The sequence below is a fragment of the Taudactylus pleione genome, unplaced genomic scaffold, assembly GCF_031769625.1.
Source record: "Taudactylus pleione unplaced genomic scaffold, aTauple2 ptg000274l, whole genome shotgun sequence".
In the NCBI taxonomy this organism is placed as follows: domain Eukaryota; kingdom Metazoa; phylum Chordata; class Amphibia; order Anura; family Myobatrachidae; genus Taudactylus; species Taudactylus pleione.
Window position 1 is genome coordinate 3,460,344 of NW_028284676.1, and position 13,252 is coordinate 3,473,595.

General features: G+C 45.7%; 1 protein-coding gene across 1 annotated transcript in view; it reads left to right on the forward strand.

The window, feature by feature from the left end:
* LOC148513691 (uncharacterized) overlaps nt 1-13,252 on the forward strand; it is a 120,956-nt gene that overhangs the window by 80,533 nt on the left and 27,171 nt on the right. Inside the window, exons 11-15 of the mRNA XM_088481560.1 lie at nt 1,662-1,717; nt 3,323-3,459; nt 7,569-7,642; nt 7,806-7,901; nt 9,509-9,607. Of these exons, the coding sequence (XP_088337686.1) occupies nt 1,662-1,717; nt 3,323-3,459; nt 7,569-7,642; nt 7,806-7,901; nt 9,509-9,607 (462 nt within the window). The remainder of the gene's footprint in view (nt 1-1,661; nt 1,718-3,322; nt 3,460-7,568; nt 7,643-7,805; nt 7,902-9,508; nt 9,608-13,252) is intronic.

The window sequence follows — 13,252 nt, forward strand, 5'->3', positions numbered from 1 at the left end:
CCGTATCATCCGGGAGATTATATGGGGGCATTACATGCTTATTATCTTCAGTCTTGTTCTTCAATCTTGTAGCAACACCCATGTCAGCTTGTTCAAGGGAACACAAGGGCTCATTGTAACATGTCTGTGTTCCCCCTCATTACCCTCCTCATGGCACTAGACAGGCAAAAATCCGCATAGAGAAGCTGCATCTCAGCCAGGGGTTAAATTGGACTGGAACAGGGCAGAACAGTGTTCCGTCAGTTCAACCCACTTTACCCGGCCTGTTGCTTAGCCAGCCCTGTGCTACCGGGGGCGGGGGGGTAAGGCTGGAGAGGCACCGCCTCTGCTGCCTACCGGGCACCCGCTGAGTTCACTCCTGAGTTCCGGCTTCCGCAGTGGTTGAAGGGAAAGACGTCATGACGTCTCTTTTATAGTTCTGAGGAGCCGTCGTCGGATGGCAGCGGATGCAGGAGCGGGGCATAAGGTAAGTATTGTGTTTCTTTTTGTGTAAGGGGCACTAGTACTGGGGGCATTACTACTGGGGGCACTACTAATGGGGTCATTACTAATGGGGCACTACTAATGGGGCACTACTAATGGGGACATTACTTCTGGGGGCACTTGTAATGGGGGCACTACTACTGGGGGCACTACTACTGGGGACATTACTACTGGGGGCACTACTACTGGGACCACTACTAATGGGAGAATTGCATAGGGACTCTGCATAAGGGGCACCACTCCTGGGGGCACTGCATAAGGGGCACCACTACTGGGGGCACTGCATAAGGGGCACTCCCACTGGGGGCACTGAATAAGGGGCACTACCACTGGGGGCTCTGCCTAAGGGGCACTACATAAGTGCCACCACTACAGGGGACCCTGCATAATGGGCACCACTACTGGGGGCACTGCATAAGGGGCACCACTACAGTGAGCATTGCATAAGGGGCACTACTGCTGTGAGCATTATGTGTAAGGGGAACTACTGCTGTAGGCATTGTATAAGGGGCACTACTACTGTGGGCATTGTATAAGGGGCACTACTACTGTGGGCATTGTATAAGGGGCACTACTACTGTGGGCAGTATGTGTATTATGGGCACTACTACAGTGGGCATTGAGTATAAGGGAAACTAATATAGACATTGTGTAAAAGGGGCACTACTGTGTGTCATAACATGAATAAGGGTCACTACTATGTGGTGTAATGTAAATCAGGGGCACTATGTATGGTGTAATGCATATAAGACTGTGCTACTGTGTGGCATAATTTGAATTGGGGATACAATTATGTGATCACACCCCTTTCTTTTGAGACCACGACGATTTTTTGCAACGTGCACATACGGCACATGCTGTCACTTTATTGAAAAAAGGGAGGGAGGGTGGAAATTAATATATTTATAGTCTTCAGGGGGTGCTGAGGACGGGAGGGGGGGGGTGAGTTCCACCACGTCTCTAGGACCACTCTAAGCACTGATCTCAGCTGACATTGATTAATGACATATTGCCCAATGATGTGTCTTGATAGCCATGTATGGAGTCTGCATTTGTGACCATTTAGCTGTCGAACTTATTCCGTGCAAAACAAAGTCTTTTTATGGCAAAGCTACAACCTATGATGAAATGAGATGCACCAGGCATGTGCTATTAACTCTTGCATTCCTGTATTGCAGCAGCTGATGCTTGTACTGATAAGCTGGAGCAGTGGGTCCCCATTAATTTCAGAAAAGTAAGTACGATGCTGTAGCACTACCATTGTGTCTTTGCTATGCTATGCAAAAGCCGCAGGAGGCGTCTTAGGTAATAAGAGATCTCTGCTGGCTTCTATAAAATGATGCTGCGTCCAGAGTCGCAGCCATCGCATCAACTGCGTGACCATCGGCCATCTGAGTAACCCTATTCGGTCTTTGAATCCGCGTTTCAAACTCACAGCAGGCCCGAGCCGGGACTTGGTTCTACTTAGAACTCCAAAAGTGATCCGAGCTGAGACTAGATTCGACTCGGAACCCCAAATTTCGGATGCGTTTGGTTTTCAGCAACACTGAACCCTTTATTAGGGCGCCCAGTAAATATCTCCAATATTTGCTGCAGTCCCGCTTCACAGCAGTCCCCTTTGCTTTGTAGGGGGCAGCGCGGTGGCCGCATGTATCTACACGTTACGGAGCTTGCGCCCAATAGCTAACGCCATTAGATGTGTTAGTCACTGTAGACTATTGTCTATAATACCACAAAGTGGCCCAGAGAGTCTGCAACTTGGTGCTAATACCACTACGAAGCCTTTCCTCGTGTGCACCAATGTGTAAGGCTTGAGAACACCCATTTTAAGTGTCTTTAGACGCTCAAATATTTCTTCATGCGCCTTTAATTGCAGCCATTAGTCGCACCATGGAAACTTGCTCCAGCCCCTTGCTAGGAGCAGATTGTCTCTGAGTGTATGGCCTCCAATGTGAGCGATGAAGCGTTTGAGTTTGCAGCCACATCAGTGACACTCCTTCCACAATCCCTTAACATTTCCAATACACTTCTGCGACCAAGCTTCTCAATCCCTCCACTACGTGCGTCATCGGTAGTGCGTCCAACTAAGAATCAAGCCCTATGTATTTAACACGGCTTCTCCCAGTCTGGAAATATAACAGTTTATTTACTTTGAAAAAAAAGAGATGGGGCCAAATGTAATAGGGTGAGAGTTTGGAAAAATGTGAGAGTTTAGCAGCAAATTGTCACATTGGTCGAGTTTCATCTTCAAAATGGGAAAACATCTGGATGAGAGTTTAAATCGTGAGAGTTTTTGAGTCTAAAAATATGTGTGTTTGCTCTGTTCTCGGACTCTATTACCAGTTTAAACTCTCCCTATTACATTTGGCCCTTAAACTCTTTTAAAGCTATAATAATAAATGCAAGTGTCAACATATCTGTAATTTCCCCTGACAAAAGTCTTACTTAAGCTGCATACATACGTAAAGATTTTCTGTCCAACCATCCAACTAGTTGATTGGTTGGAATGAAAATCTGGTAACATATGGGAGTAACTGATGATCAGCAATTTGCTCCTAAATGCCAGAAAACAGATGAAAATGGCCATCAGACAAGTTTGTTAAATGTTTGATCTAAACAATTTGTTCAAACAACAATTTTTGTCCATTTTCCGGCGTTTGGGAGCAAATTGCTGATTGTCATTTGCTTTCATACCTTACCAGATTTTCATTCCAACCAATCAACTATTTGGATGGTTGGACAGAAATTGTTTACGTGTGTATGCAGCTTTAGAAGATGTAGCTATTTCTGACGCAATCTGTTCTTAGAGAGGTCTTTAATTGTCGGCTGTCTATTTCAGTCCGTAGGAAAATGGGTCCTGACCGTTTCCGCCCACCAAAGTGCAGAAGCCGCTCTAAGTGACATTTTACCGTCCCATGGTATAACAGAAATTGATATTGTTGATGATAAACTGCAGGTGTCACACACATCAATACAGTGAGTATAACTCTTTCTCAGTCCTTAATGTGGTTGTTTAGTTTCAGATAACCATACTCCAGCAGTGGAAGCACTGTGCTCCTACCCTTGCGACTGGAGTATTGGAGCTCTCCTTCTGCTGCACTGCTTCGAGGAGCACTAAGCAATGAGAAGGTGTTATTATAAGAAATGGGTTATTCCTGATAGATATTAGCAACATTTTCAAAACTATTCTTTGACCGGGGAATTTCCAACTATAGTCTCAATCTTGTACGTAACTACCTAGGTAGCATCGGTGGAAGCTTCTACTGGGAAACCTGGAAGCGGATGGGACTAGGTTGTGGGTTGTTGCCATACGTGCTACTAAGACCCTTCTCCCCCCCTGCCATCTCCCCTGAGTGTTTCACTCAGACTAGACTAGTGCAGTATCAATTAGAGATGAGCGGTTTGGTTTCCTTGGAAATCTAACACACCGGAACTGATGGGATCCGAGTGATTCTGAGTCCCGGCTCGGGTCTTCCCGCCAAGTTCGAATACCAAAACGAGGCAAAGCGTCATATTCCCGGCGTCTGATCTTGCGTGTTTTGGTTTGCTTATAAAGGTCCCTCCCTTGTGATCGGGCACCGTTTTACACAGGAAAGTGGAGGGAGAGGATTTGGTACTTTGAGCTGGAGCAATGTGTTGATAAACAAAACACCATTAGCATGCCATCAGGAAGCCATTAGGGTGTCATTAGGACTAGGCATCCTCATTGTAAGGGTGTTTATTTAATTTGTCACACACACTGACTGTACACTTACACACTGCAGTGCCAACAAACAGGTTACTGTCTGTGTGTAGTTTTGTTGATTGTTTTTTTTCTCATGAAAGTGAACCTGCACCTTTTATTTCTCTAGCAAATCTGTCACTGCAGAATATTATTATAAATACTGTATGTATATATATATATATATATATATATATATATATATATATATATTAGACTTCCCGCTTCTGGGGTCTGTCTGTTCATTCAGGCTAATCTCTTGAACCACGGGATGGATTTTGATGGGGTTATCCCTTTTGTATACAGCATTGGTCAAAGAAGGTTTAGGTGTATGAATCATTCATCTGTAACAAAAGAGAGCCGGGCAGTGACGATTTTAGTGAAAAAAAATGTAAACTAAAGCTGGCCATACACCAGACCAACTGTCCTCCAACCATCCAACTAGTTGGTTGGTTGGAATGAACATCCGGTAATGTATGGGAGCAAATAACAATCAGCAATTGCTCAAAAACACCAGAAAACACAAAAAAGGTCATTCAGGCAAGCTGGATAAATCTGTTTTATTTAACCAACTTGTCTGAACAACAGCTTTTGTTCATTTTCCGGTGTTTGGGAGCAAATGGCTGATTGTCATTTGCTCCCACGCATTACCGGATTTTCATTCCAACCAACCAACTAGTTGGTGTATGGCCAGCTTTACACGAAGCTGAAGCACAGTAGCTGCTCATGGTGCTGAAACAGCAAAGTGAGAGCCAATCAGACCTAGCCATGTGCTCTGTTGCTTAGCAGCAGCCTAGAGAGGGGAGGGAGCCAGGGAGTGAGCAGGATCACATCAGAGGCAGAGAGTGAGAACTAGCCTCCGAGTGAATCCGAGCACCGGCTTGGGTGTTCCCATCTTGGTCGGATTCCAAATCGAGGCAAAAAGTTAGCATCCTGGTGTCGGATTCTCGTGGATTTTGGATTCTATGTAAGTTTCTCCCGCGGCGATTCGAGTACCATTTCACACTGACTCCAGTCTGTGCTGTGCTAACGTGTCCAGTAGCTGCTGTGCTGCTGTGGCCATTATTTCCACCTCCAGTGGCTGCTGCTGTGCTGTGTCCACTCCAGTCCCCATTTCCAGTGGCTGCTGCTGTGTCCATCCACTCCCTGTGTCCAGTGACTGCTGTGCTGTGTTCATCCTCACCACCTCCAGTGGCTGCTGCTGTGCTGTGTCCTTCCACTCCCTGTGTCAGTGACTGCTGTGCTGTGTTCATCCTCTCCACCTACAGTGGCTGCTGCTGTGCTGTGTCCTTCCACTCCCTGTGTCCATCCACTCTCTGTGTCCAGTGGCTGCTGTGCTGTGTTCATCCTCTCCACCTACAGTGGCTGCTGCTGTGCTGTGTCCTTCCACTCCCTGTGTCCATCCACTCTCTGTGTCCAGTGGCTGCTTTGCTGTGTCCATTCTCTCCACCTCCCTGTGTCGGTCTCTTGGCTCTCTATGCCCACTCTTATACAGGATGCTCTATGTATGCTATCTCCTTAACAGCTTTCGTGCATCTACACTAGTGATGGCCATCGACCATTGATAGTTAACAACCATCAATGGTTACCTGCCGATGGTTTGGTCATCAATGGCAGGGATCCAATGGTACTCCGCCATTGATGGCAGACTAGGACCAATGGTTTTTTCTTCTTCCCAATGGCACAGTGCTTGGTCACATCCCCTACTGGCCCGCTAAGGCCCACCCCAATGCTGATTGGCTTGCTGTCCACCGTGCCCCCAAGCAGCATTACCCATTGAGAGGTATAAACCATCCATGGTTCACTGTTGATGGTTTTGTGCCGTAGATGGTAAACGCTGATGTAACCATCGATGGTGACCATTGATGAACAGCCCACCAATGGACATCCCTAGTCTGCGCTTTGCAGTGCACTCCCCCAGGCTCCCAATTCCTGAGCTCTCTTAGCCACACCCCCTTTTTCCCAGCAGGGTTCTGGTACATGTGGTTTCCTATCCTGGACTGGTAAATCACAAAGGTCACTGCCTCCACAACTGAAATAAAGGCTGTTAGTAGCTCCTAAATGCTGAAATCCCATAGCACCTTCAGTTTGCATGACATGTTGCAGTGGCTTTGTTTTTCTTTACACAGACAGAACAAAAAAATATATGTGTCTGTCTAATCCCATGCATGGTGACATAGACAGATGGGGTGTAGGAGAGTGTCACTCTATCTTGCAGGGTGACATAGACAGAAGGGAGATATAGGTGTCTGTATAATCCCATGCAGGGTGATATAGACAGATGGGGTGATGGGGTGTAGGAGTCTGTCAATCTATCCTGCGGGGTGGCACAGTGACACAATCAGAAAGGATCTGTATGTCTCTCCCTAGTCTTCAATGGTAACTCAGCCAGAAAGGTTATAGTAAATCTGACCAACGCCAGTAGCATGACATAGCCAGAAGGCTTATAGTAAATTTGACCTGCACCAGTAGGGAGACACAGCCAGAAGCGTTATAGTAAATCTAACTGGCACCAGTAGGGTTATAGTAAATCTGACCTGCACCAGTAAGGTTACACAGACAAGTGGGTTATAGTAAGTCTGATCCACAACAGTAGGGTGACATAGACAGAAGAGTTATATTAAGTCTGACCTACGCCAGTAGGTAACACAGACAGAAGAGTTATAGCAAGTTTGACCCACACCAATAGGCAGACACAGCCAGAAGGGTTATATCATACTTGCCGACATTCAGCTCCCTCCTTCCGGGAGGGGCCTGAATGTCAGCTTACAGCGGGGGGCGTGGCTGCATGATAATGCTGTTGCGGGGAGGTGGCCAGTGCGGGCCGGGGGCGTGGCCGCGAGATCGCGTCATTGCGGCTCTGCCCCCTCTTCACAATGCCGGAGTAAACCGCGTTGTAAAGCGGGGGGCGGTGCCACGATGACGCGATTCAGTGCGAATTGCGTCACCGGGCCCCCCCGCTGCGGGGGTTTTGCTATTAACTCTGCAGGGGGTAGGGAGGGATAGCGGCTTGCGGGAGGCTTGCCTGCCTTCTCGGGGGACCGGGAGCAGCACCCGATAATCGAGAGGCTCCCGGCCAAATCCGGAGGGTAGGTAAGTAGTACGTCTGATCCACACCAGTAGGGTGACATGGCCAGATGGGTTATAGTAAGTCTAACCAGTAGTTGACACAACCAGAAGGGTTATAGTAACACAAAACAGTAGGGTGACACAGACAGATAAGAGATCACTAATAGCCTAACCCTAAAGGGCAAACTGGTTGGGCCATGTGGTTCTTATCTGTCTCCAAATTCTATGAGAAACAATTCTACAAACAATAACCAACAATTACTCACAAGTGTAACCTGCTTATATTTGCTTTCAGTGAAGGCGCAGTCAGCACCCTGGAGAAGGATAATATAGCGGTGGAAGAAAATACCGGACACATTATATACAAAGGTAACTCTGGGGGTTTTGGTGTTTCATTTTTAATCAGCTTCCATAGAATGTGATAGTTCAGTGAACAGATGACACAGGGGATGAAATGAGGGACCTTTAGCTGTGACGCTTGATGCTGTGTTCAACCCCACACTGACGTGAACAACGTTCTGTCTCTCCACAGATACTCCATCCGGCACTAGAACCGCCATCCACAGAGTGAGCGAAAACTGCATCATGTTCTCCCCTGAGCTCTCAGTAGGCATCCTCTACCTTAACTGTATGTAACCAGCCTCTTCTCCCTCTATGCATGTTACGTAACATTCACACTGATTATATATATAATGTTGTGAGTTAGTGAATTAGTCGTTTTAAATATTGTATTAAATAGTTTCTGTTTTAACCTTCTTATCATGAAACATAGAGAGAGGGAGAAAGAGGGGGGAGAGACGGTGAGAGAGAGAGAGAGAAAGAGAGAAAGCATGAGAGAGAGACAGACAGAATGAGAGAGTGAGAGAGAGTATAAGAGAAAAAGTGAGAGAGACCGAATGAGAGAGAGTGACAGTTAGGGCTCTATTTATTAACATTATATTTACTAAAATAAAGTGAAAAAGGGGCTTAGTGACGGCCGGTCGACTTGTCACGGTATATTTTTCCGAAAATACCGTGACTAGTGTGCGGAGGGGATTCGCAGGGACAGAGCTTTCTCGCAAGCTCTGTCCCTGCAGGGGATTTGTAGTAAATCCCTGTGATATTGTCTGAATTCACAATGTGAGTTCAGTCAGTAATATCACACTACAATCTGCATTACAAATGCGGATTGTAGTAAATTGCACCTTAGGGTCTCCTCGCAATGCCGATGATCGCGATAATCGCGACCATTGCCAGGCCACTCACACAAGCTGTGGGTGGTCACCCACAGCTGTGCGAGCGGCCTGGAGGCCAGATTTAAAAAAAATAGGGACGCCCTGATTCAGAGCAAGCGCTCTGAATCAGGCCCACAGTACATACAGTAGAGAGAGAGAATGTGAGAGGTAACGGCACTATGGTAATGATGCAATACACAAGTACTTCATTTAGCCACAGCTACCTTTTCGGGCCGGCAGGACCCTTTATTAAGGAAAGAAAACAAAATGTGCAGAGCATAGATCAGCTATTTATTGTAGATTGATACAAACATCAACTTGATAGTGTTATGTGCAAATCATCAACAGTGAGGGTGATGCAATTTTTGTTGGGGCTAACTGTATGCCGTTATATATATTGGGTGCATTCAGCCCAGGTGACTGAGATATATATAAAGTAAACACGAAAAAAGATATGGAATCAGTAGCTATCAGGGAGTACTGGTCCTTGTAGTGCCATATTGGAGGACTTTATGGTACCTCCTTGTAAGTTAAATGACTGTATGAACTAATAAAGGGGCTCTCATGGTTTAGTTTATACCGCCCTTAGCAGAGGCACCTTGACATGGCTGGAGGCTTATCATATACTTACAAGTGTGTCTGGCCTTATTGCTAAACCCCACCTCTACAAGCACTTGTGTGAGCCAATAATTGATAGAGCAACTTGCATTTTACATATCACTGAAATATTAATATGTAAATGGGAAAATCAGGAGCAGAGCAGTGTGCACTGTCTGGAGAGGCTCATTTGGACGATCTGTATGACAAGCATTTGGGGAGAATTTGTATATAAAAAATGTGTTGCAATCAGAATTAAATGCCTGATACTTGCATTGTTGTTTGTGCAGGTCAGCGTAACGTGTGCATCAGACGACGGGCTGAAAACGAATGAGGGGAAAAACTATTTCTTACAATGACATTTGTTGCTCTGATTTAGTATCTCCAATTTCTAAAAAATGTTCCTTATAATCTTTCGCTATAGGTCGCTCGAACCGGGTTATTTCTGTAGAGGAAATTAGGAAATTTGTACACTATGCAAACTGTCGAAAATTTAGCAACATTGTGATCCGGAAACATACGTGTAAGTATAAAGATAAAGACCTGGCTATGAAACATAGAAACATAGAATTTAATAGCAGCAAAGAACCATTTGGCCCATCTAGCCAGCCTCTTTGGGTTGTGTAGAGCCAATATTGTGTGTTTGGGGTCAGTGCATGGTAAGCAGGGAAAGCTGATCTAGACAAAAGTGTAATATCAGGACTAGGAGCAAAGGACAGGACACGGATATAGTGACAGAGCATATAAGAGGGGAATGTAGTTATTAGACCGCCGGACAAATGCTGACGTTCAAACCCGATATGGGACTTAAGATAGGTGTTGAAATACCGACATATCTTAATCCCGACGCCGGAATCCTGACAGACGCCATCCCAAATAAGGTAAGTCCGGGGCGTTTTAGGAGTAAGCTGTAGGGGGGGAGGGTTAGGTATAGGCACCCCCAGGGGGGGGGGAGAGTTAGTGTTAGGCACCCCCCGGGAGGGATAGAGTTAGGCTAGGGAAAGGGAGGTTAGGGATGGGCTCTACTTGGGGGAGGTTAGGGTTAGATGTAGGGTGCAGGAAGGGGGGGTTAGGTTTAAGCACCCCCGGGGGGACTTAGGGTTAGGCACCACTCTGGGAGTTTTAGGGTTAGGCACCACCAAGAGAGGGTGAGGTTTGGGGGAGGAGGAAGGGTTAGGATACTTACCAGTCTGCATCAGGATCTCCAGGTATTTCAATCCCATTCCAAAAGAAGTACTGCTAAGTATGAGAGGCACTGTTAAGTATGAGAGGCACTGTTAAGTATGAGAGGCACTGTTAAGTATGAGAGGCACTGCTAAGTAGGAGAGGCACTGCTAAGTAGGAGAGGTACTGCTAAGTATGAGAGGCACTGCTAAGTATGAGAGGTACTGCTAAGTGTAACAGGCACTGCTAAGTATGAGAGGCACTGCTAAGTATGAGAGGTACTGCTAAGTATGAGAGGCACTGCTAAGTATGAGAGGTACTGCTAAGTGTAACAGGCACTGCTAAGTATGAGAGGCACTGCTAAGTATGAGAGGTACTGCTAAGTATGAGAGGCACTGCTAAGTATGAGAGGTACTGCTAAGTGTAACAGGCACTGCTAAGTATGAGAGGCACTGCTAAGTATGAGAGGCACTGCTAAGTATAAGAGGCACTGCTAAGTATAAGAGGTACTGCTAAGTATGAGAGGTACTGCTAAGTATGAGAGGTACTGCCTTGTATGAGAGGTACTGCCTTGTATAAGAGGTACTGCTAAGTATAAGAGGTACTGCTAAGTATAAGAGGCACTGCTAAGTATGAGAGGCACTGCTAAGTATAAGAGGCACTGCTAAGTGTACCAGGCACTGCTAAGTATGAGAGGTACTGCTAAGTATAAGAGGCACTGCTAAGTATGAGAGGTACTGCTAAGTGTAACAGGCACTGCTAAGTATGAGAGGCACTGCTAAGTATGAGAGGTACTGCTAAGTATGAGAGGCACTGCTAAGTATGAGAGGTACTGCTAAGTGTAACAGGCACTGCTAAGTATGAGAGGCACTGCTAAGTATGAGAGGCACTGCTAAGTATAAGAGGCACTGCTAAGTATAAGAGGCACTGCTAAGTATGAGAGGTACTGCTAAGTATGAGAGGTACTGCTAAGTATGAGAGGTACTGCTAAGTATGAGAGGTACTGCCTTGTATAAGAGGTACTGCTAAGTATAAGAGGTACTGCTAAGTATAAGAGACACTGCTAAGTATGAGAGGCACTGCTAAGTATAAGAGGCACTGCTAAGTGTACCAGGCACTGCTAAGTATGAGAGGTACTGCTAAGTATAAGAGGTACTGCCTTGTATAAGAGGTACTGCCTTGTATAAGAGGTACTGCTAAGTATAAGAGGCACTGCTAAGTATAAGAGGCACTGCTAAGTATGAGAGGCACTGCTAAGTATAAGAGGCAAAGCTAAGTATAAGAGGCACAGCTAAGTATACAGTGCATCCGGAAAGTATTCACAGCGCTTCACTTTTTCCACATTTTGATATGTTACAGCTTTATTCCAAAATGGAATAAATTCATTTTTGGCCTCAAAATTATACACGCAATACCCCATAATGACAACGTGTAAAAAGTTTTTTTTGACATTTTTGCTAATTTTATTTAAAAAAAAATAAAATAAGAGGCACTGCTAAGTATAAGAGGCACTGCTAAGTATAAGAGGTACTGCCTTGTATAAGAGGTACTGCCTTGTATAAGAGGTACTGATAAGTATAAGCGGTACTGCCTTGTATAAGAGGTAGTGCTAAGTATAAGAGGCACTGCTAAGTATAAGAGGCACTGCTAAGTATAAGAGGTACTGCCTTGTATAAGAGGTACTGCCTTGTATAAGAGGTACTGATAAGTATAAGAGGTACTGCCTTGTATAAGAGGCACTGCTAAGTATAAGAGGCACTGCTAAGTATAAGAGGCACTGCTAAGTATAAGAGGCACTGCTAAGTATAAGAGGCACTGCCTTGTATAAGAGGTACTGATAAGTATAAGAGGTACTGATAAGTATAAGAGGTACTGCCTTGTATAAGAGGTACTGCTAAGTATAAGAGGTACTGCTAAGTGCAGGACTGAGGTGCAGTGACAGCTGTAGACATCACGTGACAGGTGACACATTTTTGAAGTGACTCTAAACCTTTTGTTTATTGATACATACCTGCATAAGGAATTCATTTTGAGGCATTTTTGTTAGGTGAGAATATGGGCATTTGGGTTTTGGGTATTGTGACATACTATAAAGCATGTATGAGAGATCGCATTATGAACATCATTCTGGTGCCTATTATGCCACACAGAGACCTATCTGGTGACCAGCGTGTAACACAGCCTCTTACTGATGAGTAGGACATAATGCAGAGACCCAGCCTGGTGCCCATTATACCACACAGAGACCTATCTGGTGACCAGCATGTAACACAGCCTCTTACTGATGAGTAGGACATAATGCAGAGACCCAGCCTGGTGCCCATTATACCACACAGAGACCTATCTGGTGACCAGCATGTAACACAGCCTCTTACTGATGAATAGGACATAATGCAGAGACCCAGCCTGGTGCCCATTATACCACACAGAGACCTATCTGGTGACCAGCATGTAACACAGCCTCTTACTGATGAGTAGGACATAATGCAGAGACCCAGCCTGGTGCCCATTATACCACACAGAGACCTATCTGGTGACCAGCGTGTAACACAGCCTCTTACTGATGAGTAGGACATAATGCAGAGACCCAGCCTGGTGCCCATTATACCACACAGAGACCTATCTGGTGACCAGCGTGTAACACAGCCTCTTACTGATGAATAGGACATAATGCAGAGACCCAGCCTGGTGCCCATTATACCACACAGAGACCTATCTGGTGACCAGCATGTAACACAGCCTCTTACTGATGAATAGGACATAATGCAGAGACCCAGCCTGGTGCCCATTATACCACACAGAGACCTATCTGGTGACCAGCATGTAACACAGCCTCTTACTGATGAGTAGGACATAATGCAGAGACCCAGCCTGGTGCCCATTATACCACACAGAGACCTATCTGGTGACCAGCATGTAACACAGCCTCTTACTGATGAGTAGGACATAATGCAGAGACCCAGCCTGGTGCCCATTATACCACACATAGACCTATCTGGTGACC